This window comes from Hydra vulgaris, chromosome 01, assembly GCF_038396675.1.
Source record: "Hydra vulgaris chromosome 01, alternate assembly HydraT2T_AEP".
In the NCBI taxonomy this organism is placed as follows: Eukaryota; Metazoa; Cnidaria; class Hydrozoa; order Anthoathecata; family Hydridae; genus Hydra; species Hydra vulgaris.
The window spans coordinates 52,089,219-52,112,500 of record NC_088920.1 but is presented as its reverse complement, the minus strand read 5'-3'; the positions used below and the strand labels follow the sequence as shown (position 1 = coordinate 52,112,500).

The window sequence follows — 23,282 nt, the reverse complement described above, 5'->3', positions numbered from 1 at the left end:
GTTTGATCTTTAAATAACAAGAAATATCTTAAAGTTTTACTCTGGCTTTTTTAAGTTTTTGAAATTGTATTAGAGAGTTAAGAACTCAGGAAACTAAACTTTGTCACATAAATTAACAAGTAGTGTAAGTTTTTAGAAAGCGCAAATTTAAATAATGCACTACACAGTTACCTTTATGAGAAAATAGTGTTTTAATAATAATGATGCTTTTAAAGACACAAATCTTATAGTTAAGTTATAGAGTTGAGAGAAAAAAACTACAGTAACCCGCGAACATGTGAACATGTTAAAGAAAAATCATCAATCCTATTGTTCATTATAAAAAAACTTTAAAAAAAATATTGATTATATAATCTTATTTAAACTTAAATATTTAAAATTTATATTTTATTAATTTATTAATAAATTAATAAAATATAAATTTTTTTTTTAACTTATTTAATTTATTAATTTAATTAAGTTTGTTTTGCTATTATATTAAGGATGTATACGAATGTCGTCGACTTCCTCATTTAATTGGAACTGCTGAGTTTCTTCATGATGAAACATTAGGCTTGCTTGAATTACCAAGTGACGATGAAGAAGACAAAGATGTATCAGATGTTAATAAACATGCTGAAGAAAGTTCGGAGGAAAGCTCTGAAAAAGAGTTTGTTCCAGAAAATGAAGAATCAAATGAAGATTATTCAGTATGTATTTTATTTTATTTTAAATAGTATTTTTTTATTTTTAACTTATAAGCAAAATACAGTTTCACTAAATTATATCTGGATTGTATGGTTGAGGATCTTGAATCTGTCCTTATATGTATACTTCTAAGGTTATATGAAATTTTGTTACTTTTATCATGTTTTGTGTAAAGACATGCTGTAACTGCATATTCCGAATGTGGTTGGATGTAGGTTGTGTTGAGCTTTTTCTAATCACTTGATATAAAGGTCTTTTTCAAAAGTATTTACAATATTATTAGCTTTTGTAGCAACTTGCTGTTTAGATTTTAGGTTTTCTATATAGATTAGATTCTGTAACGATTGGTTGGTAGCACATGATTGGTTGATAGTATATGATTAGTTGATAGCATATGAATTAAAATGAAATATATAAGGTATAGTGAAAATTAGTGTAGTTTTATAAATTAAAATAAAGCTGGAAGAATTAAATTAAATAATTTGATAAAGTTTAATATTGGTTTTGGCTAATATGTCATATCTATTATAATGAAGTCAATAAGGGCCATTTCATAAAATAATAAAATTTTTATGGTGATCTTTAACTGCTTTTTAATTTTTTCTATTTTTATGTATGTTTTAAATGTACAGTTATAAGATACCAGAGTTATTTTGCAGCTGTCAAATAAAAATTCAAAATATTTTGATACTAAATTCGTTTTATTAATAAGGATTTGTGAGAGATTACAACCTGGAATATATAGATATTTTCAACTATTAGGATATGCACCTTTTGGAGCAGGTGAGGTTTCTAAGCCACGGTGAAGGCAACTTACCTAGGAAAACTTTAATATAAAGACCTCAATTTATATGTGGGAAAGGGTAAAGGAATTTTATTGATTTTGGACAAATTACAATATAAATATTCAGTTCTGACCTGTAAACAGGTTAACACCGGAAAATCCATTCAGTTGAAAAAAAATGCTTTAATTTTTAAATAATGTCATATTTTAATAGCAAAATGAGAAATCCACTCAAAATGTTGCTTTACGGACATAAAAAAAACAAAAACAAAATTTTACATTTACAAATATTAAGTTATTAACAACCTTAGCTAATTAAAATTTTTTATCTCATGTTGTTGTATTTATTTATATTTTGTTGTTACGCATTTGTTGTATTATATTGTTGTATTTCTTATTGTTATATTTTAATTTTTCTTTAATTTTAACTTTGTTATAAATATACTTTAACAATTTATCTATCAAAATATGTATTTTAATAAATATTTATATATCTTACTAAATATGTATATACCTACATATCTTAAAAAAAAAAAAATATTTTCAAAAATTATTAAAATGTTTTTCTAGTCTGACGAATCTGAAAATCTGTTAAGAAAAGAATCTGTTACAAAGTTGTCCAGTAATCATAATGGTAAAGTTAATGTTGATGGTAAACACAACAATAAATATGATTCATCTGACAGTGAGCAGGAAGATTTGTTTGGAGAAAAAAAACAAATAAATAAAAAAGAAGAAAGCGAAGAAATAGTTGAAAAAAAAGTAGAAGTTGTCAAGGTAGCAATTTTTAAGATTGTTTTTAAGAAGGGGAGAGGGAGCTTATTTGTTTGACTACAATATAAAACTTGTTAATGTTTTTTTTTTTAATTATCCAGTCCAAAACTGATTTGCAGTCAGAGCTTGCTTCAAAGCTGGGCATTGGAAGAAAGATGGAAAAATCTTCTGAAAATGAATCTGAAGTAAGAAATGAAGCAAATCAGATATCACAACAAATTACTAGTTCTCGCAAATCATCTGAAAACAAATCAGTAGAAGAAGTAACTCCAAATTTGTTGAAAAAAAAATCACGTGATGAAGTTACTGCAAAAACAACCAAAAATGTTGAAGTTTCTAAAGAAAATACAAGTCTAATGAATAATAGTGAAAATGGTAAATAAAATCTGAATAGGAGTTAATTACCATTTTCATAGAAAAATCTAACTTTTTAGTAAAAACAAAAAATTAGATTTTCTTACTGTTTTATTTTTAGACGATGAACTCTTTGGTCTTTTTGGTCCTCCTAAAAGAAGTGAGAGTTTTGGAAATAATGAAGGGATGTTTGTGAAAAAAAAAGGATTGTTTAGTGATGCAGGAAGCAGTTTGTTTGATGAGCCTGAGGTATATAAAAAAGGATATTTTTAACAAATAATGTAAAATGATAAGTAAGATAATAAGTTTCTTACATTTAAAAATTTGTTTCTCCACATATAAGTGTTTGTTCTTTAAAAAATTTAAAATGGTTGTATATAAGTATATAAATTATGTTAGTGTATTCTATGTTCTATATAAGTATATAAATTATGTTAGTATTCAATGTTCTTAAAGAACAGAGCAATAATAAATTCCTGATGAACTTCCTGATGAACCTACTGATGGAGAAACAACTTGTTGAAAAAAATATTAGATAAGTGTATTTACTAATTTATATGTGTGTGTGTGTGTATGTATATATATATATATATATATATATATATATATATATATATATATATATATATATATATATATATATATATATATATATATATATATATATATATATATATATATATATATACACACACACACACACACACAAATAATTTTAAAATGTATTCAACAAAATAGAGTGCTCAAGTTCTTAAAAAAACAACCTTTTTTAGGAAAAACTTATTTTCATGCCTGCATTTAGATTATAAACTTTCTTGATTCGCATGTGTAATTATTTCTTTTATTTTTCTTGTAGACATACGATGCATTTTTCAAAAATATTATATGCAGGTGCTGTTTTAAAGATGGACCAATTCAGTATAAAATCATCAATATTTTTATTTTTCAATTCCCATATGTATTTTGACAGCATGGTGTTTTGAATACTTTTATTTTTTAAAGAATTGCTTATAATTGGCAAAACGTTTTTTCCATTCACCATCTGTAATGCCAATATATTGTTTATCAGGTACATTCTTAGAGGAAACAACACATTTATACACCATGTTTTTAGATAAACATTTTCCACTAATTGGACAATTATTTTTTTGTTTACAATTAAAATTTTCTGTTGTTTTTTCATTTAGGATTTCTTTTCTGTTTAACAAAGCATTATTGTGACCGCCTATAATTCTTTTCATATTTTTGTGCAACTGTAGCTAACTTTAATTGTATTTCGATAAAAAATTTTAATGTAATTCATTATTGGGCAGGAAGTGCTTATTGACCAATTTTAAAAACACTTTTCCTATGTTGGTGGAAACATTTTTGTTATATGGGGGGTTGAACCAAAATACATTTCTAATTCTGTTTTTCAGGGTCAAATTTTAGTTCAAAATTTTGAAAACCACTTTTTTTATTGTCATCTTCAAAAATTTATTTAGAGGAATTGAACCTGTCATTTCAAAAAAGACACAAGTCCAAAACTTTTAACAGTTAGTTTATAAATTTAAATTAAAAATTTCTGTATAAAAATTTCTAATACATTTAAATATACACTTTTTATTTATCTACTCCTATGTTTAATTTTCTTTAGCAACCTAGTTTTGATAAATGGACTTGTGTTCTTTTCGAAATGATGGGTTCAGTTGCCATAAATCTTTAGTATTTAGTACAAATATTAGTAAATAAATATATGCCATGCGATGACATCTTTTTTCACTGTATTTTCAATGGGTTTTTCTTAAGGCAATTATCTTGGTATCAAGGGAATACTTAAGTAACATATTTTAGTTACGGATAATTGCCAGTTGTGTATAAATATCGTTGGTTTATATTAAAAATATATTAAGCATTAAAATTGATTTACCTTAGTCAGTTGAACGCAACAATATTAAATTATTATTATGAATATTAAATTCATGAGAATTTAATACATTTTCATTGGAGAAGTTTTGGTTTAGCCTGTTATTATTTGAAATTAGGATTTGTTTTAGAATTTGTGGTGGATGATTCGAGTTAATATTAATATTCAATAATTTATCATTTGATTTTTTGAAAGGCTTATATGAATTTTAAGAGAGGTTAAATGTGACATCAAGAAATTTCACAGTTTTTAAATTTATGCTTATTTCGATTTAAAAGTCCATATCATTTTGAAATCATTTTTGTTTGAAATCTGTTTTGATAAATTTTGTTTCTTTCACTACACTTCATTTGGAAAAGAAATTCGAATTGATATATCACAGTCAGAATTTCATCCAAAGAGCAATCTCAATTGTAATCCATTAAAGGTTCTGTCTATAAAACTTTACATTCTTTACTTCCTTCCCTGGCATGTTTTTTCTTCCAGTTTGCGTTTTCTATATTTATCAACTGCTTGCTTATGTAATATGTCTTCGGATGTCATTGAAATCTTTTAGGGACTTCGCTGGTCCATCAGGAAAAATAAACCAAAACTAAATAACTGAATAATTTTGCAAAAGTCCAAGCTCTCAACAATGAGGGAAAATGTCACCCCATGCTCACTTTTTAAAGTGCCACTAGGAACAAGACTAATTTGTGATCTAAATCCTGCTCCATAAGGACTCATATAAGGTTCTCCCATCCAGACCAAGCCAGAGCAGTTATTCTATTTAAAACAGCACGCTATCAAAAAAACTGGAAGACACTACAAAGCTCAATAAGTTAAACAATCAAGGGGAGAAAAGAAACAAGTGAGACAAAGTGAAAGAAACTGAGAAAGTGAGACAAGAGATCAACCTTTACCATTCAATTTCAACTCTCTATAACTCTAATACTGATTTTATTGGTTCATAGGGTTTCAAGTTTTTTGTTTGATGTATTTTCATTTTAAAGTAAAAGTTTTTTTTGAAATTTAGTTTCAATAAATTTGATTTTTTATTTTTATTCTATATTTAAACATATTTTGTTTTAGTGGTGTTTCAATTTTAAAAAGGTGGACACCATGCGATGTCCAACTTTTTAATATTAAAGCTACCTAAATTCTCAACTTAACAAGCCATCAAACAGCAGTATTTTGTGAAACTCTACAGTCAAAATTGGAAAATATGTATCGGTTTGTGGGACCAAAAACGAGCTCTATGCATATGGGGCAATATGACGCTCATTTTACAAAGGACTCACACTTGCACCGCATCAAAGTGCAAATTATAGGGAAATAATAAATAATTTTGTGTTCAAATATTTGTTTTTATAAAAAAAGTTATTTTTTTAATTATTTAATCTTGTTTCTTCAGGGCTTTTCAGTCAAGCCAGCCACTTCTTGAGCCAGCCATTATCCTCATGTAGTTCGATATAAACAGGTACAATGACTAGGCAGATCCTCCTCTAGACAATATTCATGTGCTACAATGATGGAGAAACCATCATTAGGAGATCTTATTGCCAAGTGTACCAGAAAATACTTTAGTATTTAAGTTAAAAACACTATCAAATTTCATTTTAAAATTTGTTTTTTTTTTTTTGCAATTTTGAATGGTTTTTGAAAATTTTCCTAATAAATCAATTAGCTCGCAAATGATTTCCAGTTTCCAGCTTACCTGAATCTGAAATAAATCCAAAGGGATTTATATGTGTACCAACCATTATTGTTAATAGTCTATATAGTATTATTATTAAAAGAAATTATTGCAATCATTTATTATGTATGAAGGGAGTTTTTTTTTTTTAATTTTATTCACCTCTCCATGGCTGAGAGGGCCAATACAGTCAAGGAGGCTACTTTATTTTGGTTACAACCCTCTCTCAACTTTTTAACTCTGAAACACGAACTTTAAAAAACAAGACTGCTGTGCAGAGAAACAAGTTAAGTGTGGTACTTCCAGGGATGTGGTGGGAATTTAAACCAGTTAGGAGTTAAACCAATCGATAAAAATATCCATTGGGAATTAAACCAATCATTACATAATATATTAAATTAAAATAAATATTAGAATACTTAGAATACTAATTTCAATTAAATTTAATTAGAAAATTTTCAAAAAATTTTAAATCTTTGTATCATTTTTCACAACAGTTAAAGCAAAAACTTTGCAAGGCCTAATTTATGTGGTGTAGAGAGGTGGGGGCAAATCTAGTCAAACTTTTTTTAGGATGGCAGATTTATAAAACTTCTTATCTTTTTTTGCATCTTTAACTGATAACACATTACTTAACATTTTGTCATAAAAAAAATCAACGGTTTACTAGAATGAGAAAAAGGAAGCATGAAGTGGTGCGACATACAGTAAACTAAGAGTTAATATGATATTTTGGTTGAATTGAAAAACCTGCTATGATTAATATACTTACGCATGAATAATATACAAATAATAATGTTGAATAATATACTTAAGCATGGCTCAATATTCATAAATATTTTATCGTTATAAGATAATCTACTTATACTAATTTGTCATAACAAAGTTAGATATTGATAAAGTTAAATCGTGAAAAGATAGAGATAAGGATGTTAGCATTCGACTAAATTGACTTTTGTTCAATTAAAAGAAAACCCATAGTTGATTAAATTAGCTATTCGATTTTTCAAAGTATTTTAGTCAAAGTCGATAACTTGCAAAGTTATTAGTTTTTATATATTTTTAATCTAATGAAGAGCTGGGATATGCAAGACAATTTTGTGCTCCATTAGTTTTCATTCAGAAAGTTGTTGTGAATTCTTGTCTTATAAAAGAGTAGTATCCTGAGAAGTAAAAATTATAGTTCTCAGAACTTTATCTTCTTATGGGTTTGGTAAATCATGTTTGTAATTATGTCATACCTCTCTATGCAGATTTAAAAAATTGATTAACATTCTTAGTGTTTAACAGAAAGATTTAACACCAAGAATATAAGCTCATCACAGATGATATGAAGGTATATACATTTGATGATAAGAGGTATGGGTAATTAATGTCAAATCAGCAGGAAAAAAAAAAATGTCACCCCATGTTTTAGATTTTGGTAATTTTTTGATATGTTGTAGGGTTTATGAAAATTAGGAAAATCTGAAATTTGGAACCTACAACTCCTTAAAGTTCTTGAGATATTCAGAATTCAATTTTCTTATTTATGCTGATTCAGCATTTTTAGCAAAATACTTTTTTGTTGTTAAATGGCAATATTTTATGAACCAAATGAGATATCATCCTAAAGTTTTGTACTTAGACAATCTTCCACATGGTAGATACAAATATTAGGTTGAAAATTTTTTTGACCAACTTAATTACATGTAAATTAGATAATAAAGGCATATACTTGGGGGGTATTTTAATGGTCAAAATGGTAATGTCACCTTAATAATTTTTTTTGAGGCATTGTTATAACTTACAATATATGTATCAAAAATCACTATTAATAAAAAATATATTACTGCATTTTTCAACTTTTCTAAATGCAGCCTTTTAAGGAAAGCTTATATATATGCTGGGTCAGCATAAAATTTTTTGCTAACTTATATATGACAAAATTAGCTATATCTTAATTTTATGTTGTAAAAATATAATGTTAAAGTCTTTTTAAGGGAAATTATAAATTTATACTTTGTTTATATATTTTTTTTTTGTACCTGGGGAGGGCTCATGGTCTAAAGGGGAAGGGAGGGGGAGGCAATTAAGCATTTTACCAACCCCCTCCCCCTTTTTTTTGTAGTTGTTGTTGTTGTTGTTAAAAACATAGACAAATAAAGGAGAATTTTTTTGAGTAGCCAAATTGTGCCAATTACACATACAGTTACACATACATAAAGTTATATCTTAAACTATATTTGAAAAAGCAACATATAATTATAAAAATAATAATGCGTTAGAAATTTTTTCTATAAATCTTTATTATTTTGTTCAATTATTTTTTCTAACTCAGTTTCTAAAATTTTATATAGGCAACCATTTGTTGCAGATGGCGGATCAATTGTCCATAAAACATGATTTGATGGGACCCAACACATCTTACTGTGCAGGCAAAAAAAAACTAGGGCTGGGACCATGTGGATGCATAAATTAAATTTTATAATCTCCTTCTCTTTCATCTTTTTTGGTAATAATTCCAATCCACCAAAAATTGTCATACTCGCAAGCTACATAATCCATATTATAAATAACCTGCTGCATATTATAAATATTATAAATAGCCTCCTGCATATTATAAATAACCTGTTTATAAATAACCTGCTGCACAACCAGCTCATTTGGTATCTGAACAAGGTTGAATGTCTGAGCATCAGTTTGTTAACTTATCTTTTTAAAAGAAATTGTACATTTATTAATTGGTATAAAATGGTGGAAACATCTTGTTCCTGGCAAGGTTCCTCCCAAAGTAAACCTTGATTGTAATGATGATCGAACTTCATTTATTTCTATTTTAAAAACCAAAATGAATTGAATGTTTTTTATATTGGTTACACAAAATTCGAACATTTTATCTACATCTAAAATTTGTCCAGTCACTGTCCTTTTTAAACTGGCTTGTGCAGTTATTCGTTTTACTGTGCCCCCAATACCATCAAGCAGATCTACCATTTCTTTTGGCAAAAAAAACAACCCATTCAGCTTCAATATCAAAATCTTCTTTGTGATGGTGAAGATTAATAAAAGTTCTTAAGTTTTTGTGCTGCACATCCATCAGTGAAGTATTTAATATTACTAATTTGTTGAATGTTTGCTTTAATGTAATTCATAATGAGTTGTTGTATTTTATATACGAAGTATACATCATGTTCAACTTCATCAGAAAGAAAGCAAGATGACTTAGATATCAGTTTACCATTTGATTTATAGAATATTTTAATAGGATGAAGCATACATTTTAGTTTATTCTAGTGGTAACTTTGCACCTCATCCTAAGCAATAAATTGGAAGTTCTCTGCAAAGTCACCCAATATTATACACTCATTGTGATTTAAAAACTATTTACAGTCTTTGAGGTACTTGGCCTGACTTTTAGCTATAAGTGAGTGAGATGTTAGTTTATCTATTTTATTGCATATAAGGTAAATTTAATTTTTTTAATATTGATTTTTTGATTAATCAGCGTAGTTCTATCTGTACTTTGCCATTGGTTTATTGTTATTTCTTTATAACTGTTGTCAAATTTTACTGTTAAGGATTCTTTAAAAGCAGTAATACCAGGACCTAGTAGACATCGATCTAACATGATTATCCTGATTGCAAACAATCATTCCAATTAAATCTCTATAGTCTTTGTCAATTTTAAGAGCATCAGTTAACAAATTAACATTCTGATGATAGATACAGACACAAACACAGTGAGTGCCAGACAAGTTTGTGGTTACATACCATCTTGGGTGAAGGCTGCAAAACTTTGAAAATCCAACATTTAAATTAGAGTGTTCAGATTTAAATGCTACATGAAGTTTTTTTAAATTAGTCAATATTAGTCTTTTTTGCATGTGATGCCTGTACCCTATCCTGAAAAAATCTTTTTTCCCAGGCATTATTTATGTGTACTTGTTAGTTTGATAAAAGCTATGAACAAGCTCAATGGTTTAATGGGAAAGCGACTTTCCTTTTTTTGATGATATTCAAAATTCCATGTTTTTTTTGTAGCTCTTCTAGCCTCTCATATAAAGTAAATAGATACATTAAAAAATTCTGCGGTTTTGGGAGTGCTATGATTCTGGAGTTAATGTTAAATCTGTATTTTTGCGAAGTAAGTTGTCGCATTTTTTAGTTTATCTTTTAATTCATTTAAAAGCAAGTTTAGATCATCAATTTTATAGTTATCAACTGAAGAAGTTAGTGGTGTACAAGATGGTGTCAATCTAATCATAGGATCAATATTATACGCTTCATTTATTTTGTTTGTTGTTGCTTCAGTTATTTAATCAAATTTTCTTTTGGCAGCTGGTAACTGTTAGTGTTTTAGCACTGATTTAAGGTTAATAAGAAGTCCTGAAGCTAGAGGTGACACACCTATAGATTCAAGACTTTCATTGACAAATGTACATTATTCATGTTCATAGTAAACCCTGCTATAGCATTGATCATTTGATTCTAATTTATTATTTATAATCTGTACCCTTTTGTAACAGTCAGGTACAACAGGAATATCTTGTATTTTAGTTATCGCTATCAATTGCCATTAATAGCAATATCTTCATATTTCCTATAAAAAGAAGGAGCAGTCATTTCTAAAAACTAATATCAACTAAGCATCATTGTAAAGAACATATTAGTATATTTATTAATTTAAAAAACAATTAAATTTTAAATATATAAAAAGATTTGAATTTTCTTCTTAAAATATCATTTATTAGTCTTATTATTTCTTGAGTTTATTTAATTACTATTTAAATCATTCTAATCATAAAAATATCAAAATTGCCTTTTTACATTTTTCTTTCAATTTCCATGTATTTTATATAGATTACAGCATTTCTGAAATTTCTTTAAAATGCAATTCCAATGTGTTCTCTATGATAATAGCAAACTGTTGTAAACAATTTTCCACAATTAAATAAACCAGCTCTCCATAACAACTTGTGTTTTTCATCACTTGAAAATGTTGATAGGTCTAAAAGACTTTGTCTTATTATTAAACCTTGCTTGTGACAGTCAAGATTACATTCTAATCCAATAGAACACTTTTAATATTTCCCAACTTTTAATTTTATTCAAAAAATCTAGTTTTGAAATATTTTACAAAATAAATATTTATTTATACCATTAACATTATTTAGTTTATGGTAAATTATTTATAGATTTTATTATAATGTTCATATAGTTGGATGTGCCATATTATATGGCTTCCTCTTATACAGATTAAAGGGTAATTAATTTTTATTTTGTTTACAGATCATATAATAATCATTTAACATTTATTAATTAGTTAAGTAAATATAAAAATCCTGCAAAGTAACAGGAAATTAATACTTTTAACATGAAATCAGAAGCAATAATATAATAATGAGGAAATAAAAGGTTTATTTATAAAAGAAAAAAAAAAGTCGTTTATAAATATAGCCTTTTACAAAATGTCTTTTATAAATGCATTTGGATTACAGCCTAGTAAAGTTTTTAAAAAAAATTAGCTTCAATAAATAAAAATATTATTTCTAATTATTACTCTATAAGGCCTCCAAAAAGCTTAAAAGAAAAATTTTTAACAAAAAAATTTTTTTGTTTTGGAAAAATATTTAATTTGTAAAATATAATTAATTTTTTTTTCTTGGGGGAGGGGGGATGGGAGAAGCCTGATTGCAACCTCCCCCCCCCCTCCCTCCTCTCCGCATACTTTGAGACTACCCAAGGCACAAAATAAATATAAATAAAGTATAAATTTATTATTGCCCTCAAAAAGACTTTAACATTAAATTTTAAAGTATATGCCTTTATTATCTAATTTACATGTAATTAAGTTGGTCAAAAAAATTTTCAACTTAATATTTGTATCCACCATTTGTAAGGTTGTCTAAGTACAAATTTTTAGGATGATACCTTATTTGGTTCATAAAATATTGCTATTTAACAACAAAAAAGTATTTTGCAAAAAATGCTGAGTCAGCATAAATAAGAAAATTGAATTCTGAATATCTCAAGAGCTGTAAGGAGTTGGAGGTTCCAAATTTCAGATTTTCCTAATTTTCATAAACCCTACAACATATCAAAAAATTAGCAAAATCTTAAACATAGGGTGACATGAGCCTGCTGAATTGATATGGAATTACACAGACATATGATAATAATGTATTAAGAACATTATTAAAAGAACAAGGGTTTATATTAATATGGTTCAGCTTTTCAAATCTATTAGATTTCTTTAAAAATTTGAATTCTAACAATTAAATTTTATCTACTTTATGATTTTACATAAATATTTTTGAATGATCTCATGCCCTTATTTGGGGTTGGTGGCCCTAAAATGTTGTACCGTCTTTGTTTCTAGAATCTAAAAAAGACAAGTTTTAATAAAACATCCTTAACTCTCATGATAATAAGTGTAAAAGTTTGAGCTTAGCATTGTGACTGGAAGGTAACATTAAAAATTCATAGATTTTGATTTTATAAATTTTAAAAGTTTATAAAGTTTCTAGAAAAAAAATAGAATCTAGAATTTTTTTTATTCTGATTAAAAAGTTTTTAAAAGGTTTTCAAAACACTTTTGTGTTATTAAAAGTTCATAAATTATTTTTTTTTTTAAGGAGGATTTGTTTGGAGAGACATCTGCAAAACAAAAGAGTAAACCCGCTAATTCTTTACAAGGTTAGTTATCAATAGCTGGTATCAACACAAAAATGTACTTTTTAACTGAGAGATCAAAATCAAAATAAAATATTTTATGTAAAACATCTCTTAAATAATTAAGAATGTTAAAACAAAGATCAATACACTGACAAAAGATGCTTTTCCAGATAAAAGCACCCAAAAACTCCGAAAAGAGTCCTACTGGTCCAATAAACTTCCTGGGCCGAAAGTGTAAAATCTAAGGTTGCTGGGGCTGATGCATTTGTTTATGTTTTGCTTTTAAGTGCTTTGAAATTTAAAAAATTTTACCTTTTTTAAAAAGTAATTAATATAAAATTGACTGTTAGCAAAGAATAATATACTTTAAGTAGAAATATAATTTAATTAATACAGTTTAATATAATTTATTATAATTAATGTAAACAAAAAAAAGTTTAATTTAAACTAATAGTAATTTTACTACTAGTTTAATTGTTTTTTTCTAAGGAAAAAAAGTTAAAAATGAAGTGCAAAATAAATTTTTTTTTGTTTTTTTTTGTTTTGCGCTTTTTTTGCTTGCACTCTTTTTTGAGTTAATATTTCTTTTTTAGATTCTGTACCTGATTTACATACAAAAAAAGTAAACTTTTTTTATTATTGTTCCTAATGTTAATAGAAATTATTTAAAGTTGTATTCATTATTACATTATCATATTTGCTCTTTGTTATATTATCTTTATTAAAATTATTTTTTTGTTTTATAATGTTGTTTTAATCTTTATTATAAAGCCTAGAGAGCATTAATTTGAAAAATCTTATTTTTTGAAATTTAAATAAATTGTCAAATAATTTATAATAAAAATGAAATATGACTAAGTATGACATAATGTAAATAAATATCTTTTGTATGTAAAGAAAAGTTTTTCAAAATTGCAATGTTGATGTTCTCTTAACAGTACAAATGATAAAAGCGGTTTTTTGATACTTAGTATTTTTTATTAATAGTTTGATGTTCATTTAAAAACTTTTTATTAATTATTTAATTATACGAGACCCAAAAAATATGAAAACAAAACATTTTAAAATGAAAACTTTATTAAACAGAAGTTTAGGGTCATACTGTATTTATTTTCAATAAATATTTTTTTATTTTACTGTGTTTTTAACAAATATTTTTGTAAAATGATTTTATATATTATAATTACTTATATTCACATTGTTTATTGTTTGTTGTTTTTAATTGATAAATTTACTGAGTATTAGTTTAACCAATTGAAAACTTTGATCAAAATGAATTTTGGTTATTTTAATTCAAATTTTAGGAAAGTTTCTCTAGCCCAGCAGTTGTCAAAACTCCTCCAGTTGTTAAAGGTTTATTTGAAGATGAGGAAGAAGTAAACATACCATCTCAAAGTAGGTTTTCATTTCAAGTACTTATTCTTTGTTAACTTTGATAATGCTTTCAGTTTAATATTTTGTTAACTTAGCTATATTGCCTAATCATGACTGTTTATATTAACCTATATATCAAGTTTATATTAAGTTTATAGTTTATTATTTTATTTATTATTTTATTAGTTAGTAACTAGTTTCTTGTTCTAGTTTATATTTCTTGTTCTAGCTGATTTCTTTGCTTTTAAAATTAGCAATAATTTTTTATTTGTTTTTGTTAAAAATTTTTTATTTACTATTGGTTTTCAATTATAACTTATATGTAAAAATATTAAGTTAAAAGAAATATTTTCATGGATATTTACTAATTGCAATTCTGCTAATCTTAAGTAAACACTAAAAATACAGATTTTTATATGATTGGTAATAGTTATAAAAATAGTAATGATAATAATAAAGATAACATTTATAATTACAAACATAAGATCTTTGAAAATAATAAAAAAACATCAATAATAGTAATAATATTAATAATAATAATAATATAATAATAATAATAATAATAATAATAATAATAAATAGTAATAATAAATAGTAATAATAAATAGTAATAATAATTAGTCACTTGTTTTGTAAACTCAATAGCTAGATATACAAAGTTAGTTACAGTCAGTTAACTGATAAAATGCATACGCACATACATATATGCACAGAATATACATGCATATGCACATACATATATGCACATATATTTAATTTTTTGCACACAAAACAAACAGGGGTAATAGTAAAAGAAATCGTTAAAAAAATGTAAATAAAACAAACAATAAACAACAAACTTTTAGTGTTTTAGTTTAGCGTAAATAAATAAAATCGCTGTTGAATATTAAAAAATATATATATAAAAAAAACTTTTTAAAAACAATGACTTTGGACAACCCAAGGACTTTGTGTACATATACAACCTGAAATATCCATTTAAGTCAATTAAGTAAGACTCGTTCCTATTGGCGCCCAATAGTTTCAGTTATCAACTTCAATGGATATTTCAGTTTGTGTATGTACACAAAGTCCTTGGGTCCCGTCAAATAGTTTATTTTTTACTCAAATTTTAAAATGTTGTTTTTTGATAAGTTTTTTATATATATTTTTTATTTATTAATATTTTCCATTTTTGAACATTTTGAAACTTTTAACTTTGTATTTAGTTTATGGTAGTTTTTGTTTTTTTCCTTTTTTTTTTCTCCTGGGTTTATCTATTTATTTTATCTATTTATATTATTTTATCTTGTTTTTATATTGTTTTTTTGTTTTTTTATTTGTCTCTTTTTTAAATAATTTTTGATTTTCCTTATATTCATTTTTCTTATTTTTCCCTTTCATTGTTAAAAACCACCAATGCCATTTGCGTCATTGCAAAGATCTTGTTAATAAAGTTTGTGTTCTTGTGGTTTTTGAAAAAACAGTAAAATTTAATTAGTTTTTACATAAAGTATGCTTAATAAAGTATGCATTAAACACAAAGAGCATTTAAAAGCTGTTTTGTACCATAATAGGTTAAACATTAGTGTTAGTATAGATTAGTATAGTTTAGTATAGATTTAGTATAGTATAGATAGATAGTATTAGTATAGTATAGTATAGATAGATAGTATTAGTATAGTATAGTATAGATAGTATATTACAGATAGATGTTAGTATAGATTAGTATAGATTATAGTATCTATTCACACTCAGTTGTAGCCAGGGTTATGCTTGTTTAGCTTAGGTAAAGCAACTTTAGTATTTTTTATCTTATTTTTGTTTCACTTTTTTTTGTTTTTCTTTATCCCTTGAATTTTCCTGAAAATATTGCACAAATTTGGGTAAGTTTTTTGTGTTTAGCTTCTCTTCATTGAGGTTTGTTTTATTATTACCTATAATCTAGGCTACAGGCGATATAAAGGTAGCAAGAGCGCATCCCTGACAAGTGATGCTTGCCACTTTTTATCAGGCTCTCTGAAACATGGTAAATGTATTTTGGTCCTGATGATGGAGTTTTATCTATCCATTACTTTACTATAGTGCTTTTTTTTGTTTTGAGCATCTGTTTAACAAATCTTTAGTAATTTTATTATCACTCTCATTCTTTCTCTTGTAATTCTTTTCTTATTTCACTTGGGCTTGATAGTTTGGTCTTGTCCTTTGATGCAAATATTTGTATTTTTAAAAGGTCCATCACCCAGGGACCATCACAAATAAAACTGAGACTGTAAAGTTGATAAAATCTAGTTCTTTATTATTATTATTTTTTTTAATTATTTAAGAAGAAAAAAATATAAATCTCAAAAGTTTTAAACTATTTTCTGGTTTTTTAGTCTAACTATAGGAATACCTTCCTAAATTTTTTTGAACATTTTATGCTATAGTTAATAATTAGACTTTTATCTATAAAATTAAATTCATGAATTACCAAAATATAACAGGTTCTATTTATAGAAATTTGTATCAAGTATTAAAATAATAAGTTTGTATCAAGGTACCCCACCCATGGGGTACCTTGTTTGGTACAACTTATAAGCACCATTTAAAAAGTCAATAAAAAGTATAAAACTTGGAGAAAAAAATTCCACAATTGCAATTTTTCATGTTGGAAACAATACTTATTATAAAAATCATAATTACAATAATATTAATATTTTTATGTTGATGAATGGCAACACCAAAGTGATTCATAAAAGTTGGCTATTATAAAATTATAGTTCTTGTGGTTTTTCCTGTTTGACATTAGCTACAGTTATAAGCCACAAAAAGTGTCAAGGCAGTTTGACTATTCTGAACAAAGTCATTGTTAAAAAACTTTAGGTTAGTTTGTTAATATTGTTGATAATTAATGTATTCACCAAACAGCATAAAAAGACAATAAAATTAACTGTTATTGTCCATACAATTTTCAAATTATGGAGTTTAGTTTATGGATAATCATTAGAGTTTGAGCAGGTAATCTAATATTTTACATCACCAGATAAATAAACTAAACTCTAAACTGTCAAAACTTTTAAGTTTTGTAAATTCAAACTGATTCTAAATAAGAAAAATTAAAAGCATGTAATTGAGCTTTTAGATTTATTGAGTGTGATGGAAAGCACTGGGAACTAAAAAATGTATACCACAAGAGGATCATTACCCAAGGAAAAACAAAGATCACCTCAATAGTTCTTCTCTTAATAGATATCCTGCTTTTCCATTAAGAATATCCAGTGCAAAATTCAGTGTTTCAATCTTTAACATTTTGAGTGCACTGCACATCATTACAAGATTAAAAAGATGGCCTAAGACTGATCTTTCTGATCAGTTTTAGGCCAATGTTGTTTGAATCTGTGAAACTGTAAAAAGTTTTGGCCAGTTTAAAGGCTAAATATTGCCTTGAAAAAATCTCCAGCCAGCACCTCATAGGTGTGGTGTTAAGCCAAATTAAATTTTTAGGTGCTTTTTGACAGCTACCTGCACAACTAGGTTTCCCATCTATTGAATAACTTTTGATATAGCAAAAAGATTTTCTACCTCTTTTCTCAAATCAACAATAAGTTGTCCCCATAGAAAAATTATGTCTCCATAGATAAAAATTATAGTATTGTTAAATAGATAACATCCTGTCCCCATAGAAAAATGGATGAGTGGAGCCTCACCTCTATGTAGAAGAAATGCTTATTTGTTGGGTTTTACCCTTTATTTGTTGGGTTTTATTCTTTATTTGTTGGGTTTTACCCTGTTATAATAGATTTCGTTCTTGACAAAAATAAAAGTTATTATAAATATGAAAAACTTTGACCTTAATTGTCTCTCACATTTGCAAAGACATAAATGTTATGTGTGTGTTTTTTTTTAAATAAAATGATGTTTTTAATTTGTTTTAAAATGTTTTATCAATACTATTTATCTATCAACTTTTGTTTTGATGATTTGTGCAAATCTTAATTTTTCTTTGAAGTACTTTATCTTATTTGCAAGTTTTACCATGCTTCAACTAATTCTCTAGTTTCAAGAAACCCCTGCTTTTGAGATAACAGTTATAATATTGTGTAACATTTTTGATACATTGTTGTACACTTTGATCCTTTTACTTTGATCTTAGTACTTAATCTTACTTAATTCTTACTGTTTCTTGCTTAAATTTTTACTTTATATTGCTTTGATTCTTACTTAATCGCCTTGGTTATTTGTTTATCTTGCATGATAAATGTTTATCTCTATTGAGAATTTTTTTGTATTTAAACACTTGAAATTTGGTTGTTTAATATTTAACAAAAATATTCATACAACACTTAACATTAAGAAAAAACATAAGAGTAAAAAGGTGTATTTCTAGAGATTATCCCTCGAAAAAAGACTCTTGAATTTTTTGAAGATGATGATGCTGACGACTTATTTGGAGAAAAGAAGCAAACTTCAAAAAATGTAAGTTTATATTTTTAATTTAAAAAAATTTATGTACAAAAGTATTCTCTATATAATTTCTATATGATTGCTAAAAGAGCCTAATATGTTTCACCTGAGTATTGTACTATATTACATTGTTATTGCGTTTGTTATTTGTTTTACTTGTTATTAGTTTTTTTAGTTTTTTTCTGAAGTATCTTTTAGACAAATTACCACTTTGACCAATCCATTATGTCTTTTTCAGTGCACTGTTGACCATGCCATCCACTTAAGCAATAGCAATGAAATTTTTCTTTTTTGTTTGGTCGTTCTTCACATTTTCCTCCATTATAGCAGGTATTTTGACTGCATGCTTCTTTTTGTGGTGAGTAAATCTCACATCTATTTCCTTCATAGTTATATGGGCAATAACAGGTAAACTTAATTGGATCAGGTTCAGTTACACAAAGTGCCCCATTTTCACAAAAATCACAATTATTTTGTTTTAGAAGACTAATAAAATTGTTTTCTAATGTGTTTTGTTTATTAATTTTTATGCCAATAGATATTTTTTTATTGCTGTTTGTTTTGTTTTTTGAAGTTTGAGGTTTTTCATTTCTAAACACTTGCGGATATTCTGGCCATAACTTTGGCTTGTATTTTCTGTAATATGGTTTTTGTTGGTTTGTTTTTTGTGTTACAGCATTTTCTATTTTACTTCTGTATTGACCAAAATCAATTCCACATCCATAATGATGTGCGAATTTTCCAAAGTTTCTTAATTTATCGTGAGCACATCTACTATGATACTCAGGATCACCCTCGCCAAAATGTTTTTTTTTTTCATGCTGCTGCTCCCCAAAATGCTCTCGCTGTTTTTTTGCTTCTTCTTCTCGGTGGTCTCTTGATATATGTTCAAAATTGGCAAGTGTTTTATGCTGCTCTATGCCAAATTCATTTTTATGCTCATGAGCGTGTTCACCGAAATGTTCCATTCTTTCTTTCGCATTATATTCATGTTCTTTTAAATTTGAACTTTTATGTTCATCTTCATTTCTATTTTCATATTCCTCATTCTCATCATTCTCATTATTATCATCATTGTCATCATCATCATCATCATCATCGCATTGTTCATCATGGTATGTACGGGTATTAAATTTTGATTTCACACAAGTTTTTATTTTTCTGTTTTTATTTTTGTTTATTGATTTTACAACTATATTTCTTGTATTAAGAAAACTTTGAAAATCTTTGACACCAAACATTTCTAGATTTTTGTGAGCTTGTAATCCAAAATTTTTCATTTTTTCATGTGCAGATTTTCCAAACATTCCCATTGTTTTGTGAGCTTCTTCTCCAAAATGTTTTTTGTTATCATGTTCTTTTTCTCCAAAATGTTCTTTGTTTTTATGCTGTTCTTTACTTTTGATATAAAAGTTTTCTAAGTTCTTATGTGCTTTATCTCCAAAGTGTTTCATATTTTCATGTTGATTTTCTCCAAAGTGTTCTCTACTTATGTGTGCTTCTCGTCCAAAATTTTCTTTGTTTTCATGTTCTTCTTCTCCAAAATGTTCTTTAGAAGAATGCGCTTCTCTACCGAAATGGGCTTGATTTTCATGAGCTGTTTTACCAAATTCCTCTTTATACCTGTGTTCCTCTTCACCAAAATTGTTTTGTTTTTCATGGGCCCTTTCACCAAAATGGTTTTTAAATTCATTTTCACTTTCTCCGAATCGTTCCCTTTTTTTATGTTCTTTTTTTCCGAAGTGTGCTCGACTATTATGTTCTTCTTCACCAAAATGTTCTTTATTTGCATGTTGATTTTCTCCAAATCTTTGTTTGTTTCCGTGTTCTCTTTCTCCAAAATGTTTGCGTTTATTGTGAGAATTTTCTCCAAAGTTAGCTTTATTTTTATGCTGATTTTCACCAAAGGAGTCATCTTGCTCTTTTTCATTTTCACTATCTTCAGATTTGAGTTGATTTTCTTCATTTTCATTATTACCAATGGTTGCATATGGATCTTTTTCAACATGGTCTGAATCATCATTTGCAAAACTATTTTTATGACCTTCGTTTCCAATATAATCTTTATTTTTGTTCTCGGAAAAATCATTATAATGATTAATTTCATCATCTTCATATTGCTTTTTTCGTTCATCATATTGTTGTGGATGTTCAAAGTCATCTTTTCTCTCATTTCTATGGCGATTATAGTTTTCTCTCTCATGTTGATCAAAGTTACCATGTTTATTTTCTTCAAAGTTATCTTGAGGCTCTCTTGAGATTTCTCCAGATTTATCACTTGAATCTTGACCAAAAGCTGCATTTTCTAATCTATGATCATCGAAAATATTATCTGAATTTTGTTGCTCATTTAAACTTTCATCTTGATTTGGATTAAAGTAGTTGTCTCTGTTGTAAGCTTCAAAAGGGTTTTTTTCATAATTCATAGTTTTATCATAATTATTATTACATCTACCATCTCTGCAAAAATTAGTAATGAATGATTTTTTTGGTACCATTTTAAATTTTAAAGATTTTGATATTTTGCTCTTTTTTACACACCCACATTGATGCCACATATCGAGCATTTCATGTTGATCACACCCAAAATGATCTTTTGTATTGTGTGCATCATGTCCAAACTCTCTCAATTTTTCATGAGCATCATGACCAAAGTTTTCTTTTAACTCATGAGCATGATGACCAAAATGATCTTTTGTATTATGTGCTTCATGTCCGAATTCTCTTAATCTCTCATGAGCATCATGACCGAAGTTATCTTTCAACTCATGAGCATGATGTCCAAATTCGTGCATAGTCTCATGAGCTCTATCTCCAAAGTGATCCATAACATCATGAGCGTGATGACCAAAATCATGCATTTTATTATGTGCTTCACAAATATGGTGCATTAAACTGTTTCCATAGCAAAAGCATCGTTTTTGAATTTTCCATTTTTTGTCTCTGAGTTCTTTAAAGTTTATCAACATATTATTTTTGCTAAATTTTGAAATTTCATTTGCTATAAGATTTTCATTTTCTGTAAAGTTTTTCAGAAATGTTTCAAATTCAGTTTTATTGTATTTTAATGTTTTTGGTTCCATACCTCTTGTTTCTAAAATGCTTTTTGTAGCATCCAATTCTGCATCTTTCTTTCTTTCTCCATATAAAGTCATTGAAAATGAATACTTGACATTAATCAATAAAATCAGAGTGATTTGGAGAAATTTTTTGCCACTATACATGGTTTGTTTCACCATCTAAATAATGTTTATATTTGTTAAACAATTTAAGAAAATTTTATTTATAATTTTTAATCAGACATCAAAAAAATTTTTTTTTAGAATTAATTTTTCTACCTGCTTTTTAGTAGCCATTAAACCAAGCAGATATCATTTGCTATTTTTTCTTTTTTCTTTTTTTTTTTACATTAATTTAATCTTTCTTTTTTTTTCTTTCTTTAAATTTCTTTATTTTACACTTTAAAATTATTTAGTAGTTTTTAAAAAAAATATGAATTTGCAACAGATTTTTAGACACACTGTGTGTTTTATAATGACATTTGTGTTTAAACTTTCTGAATGATACTTTAAAAACTCTGCATGAGTAGATTTATGACAATTTTATGTTTCTATATGGGCAAATAATATAAGAATAATATAACTAATATAGATAAATATGCCCAAAATTGTTTTAAATTATTTAAAATTTTTATAATTGTCACAATTTTAAAAGAAGTTAAAATCACCAAAATAATTAAAAATATTTAATTAAATACTAGTTCCCAGCTCCCAAATAATTTTAATTGCAAGTAATTTTTTTTTTAAAGGTCACTGAGCCAAAAACAGATGTTTCTAAACCTTTAGAAGTAAATAAAGGTGTTTTATTTTTTTATGTTTTTATTTCTTTTTGAATTTCTAATGTATTTTTTAGTTTATATTTTATGGTTTTTTTATATCATGTTATTGCTTTAAATTTTTTTTTTCCAGAAAAGTTACAGACTTCATCATCTTCAAAATTACAGACTTCATCATCTTCAAATTTACAGACTTCATCATCCATAAATAAAAAACCATTTAGTCTCTTTGATGATGATCTTGAAGATGATAGTAATGACATATTTGCTTCCTTGGCAAAGACTGAAAGGTTTTTTTATTTTATTTATTTGTTATTGCATTTGAATATTATATATATATATTAGTTGCATTTTGCTTAAAAGTAAGCAAGAAATTTTGAAAATTGTTTTTAGTCAGAAACCAACTCCTTCTAAACCACTCGAAAAGTCAATCAGTAATAAATCTGTTGTTGGAGATTCAAATGAATCAATGAATAAACCCCTAAATCAACCATCTTTTAAAAAGGTATCTTGTTTTTTAATCTTTTTTATAATTCTAATTTTGTTAAATATCTTGATATTTCATTTTTTATTCATTAATTTTAAATAGAGGATAAAGTCCTGTATTTTTTATTATTAATTTTTTAGTTAATTTATCCTTTTTTTTTTCTTTTTTTTATTAAGTTTAATTTAATTAAAATAATGAAAAACTTAAAGTTTTTAACAAAAAATTTTTTAAACTTTCAAGTTTTAAACAAAAAGTCAAATATAAAATCGTAGCACATTATAATTATTGTATATTTATTTATTGTTATTATTGTTATTATTATTA

General features: G+C 26.3%; 2 protein-coding genes across 2 annotated transcripts in view; one reads left to right on the top strand and one right to left on the bottom strand.

Moving 5' to 3' along the window:
- Positions 1–23,282, top strand: part of LOC100211357 (WASH complex subunit 2A) — a 105,879-nt gene that overhangs the window by 33,955 nt on the left and 48,642 nt on the right. The window contains exons 7-17 of the mRNA XM_065788550.1: positions 483–689; positions 2,042–2,248; positions 2,347–2,620; positions 2,721–2,848; positions 12,798–12,858; positions 13,431–13,459; positions 14,142–14,232; positions 18,560–18,648; positions 22,445–22,493; positions 22,605–22,761; positions 22,865–22,976. Coding sequence (XP_065644622.1) covers positions 483–689; positions 2,042–2,248; positions 2,347–2,620; positions 2,721–2,848; positions 12,798–12,858; positions 13,431–13,459; positions 14,142–14,232; positions 18,560–18,648; positions 22,445–22,493; positions 22,605–22,761; positions 22,865–22,976 — 1,404 coding nt within the window. The remainder of the gene's footprint in view (positions 1–482; positions 690–2,041; positions 2,249–2,346; positions 2,621–2,720; positions 2,849–12,797; positions 12,859–13,430; positions 13,460–14,141; positions 14,233–18,559; positions 18,649–22,444; positions 22,494–22,604; positions 22,762–22,864; positions 22,977–23,282) is intronic.
- LOC100207820 (protein PFC0760c) lies at positions 18,639–22,193 on the bottom strand. The gene is made up of 2 exons (XM_065788551.1): positions 21,975–22,193; positions 18,639–21,875 (listed from the first exon to the last, which is right to left on the bottom strand). Exons 1-2 carry the CDS (start codon positions 21,990–21,992, stop codon positions 18,840–18,842), a joined length of 3,054 nt encoding a protein of 1,017 aa, XP_065644623.1. The 5' UTR covers positions 21,993–22,193; the 3' UTR covers positions 18,639–18,839.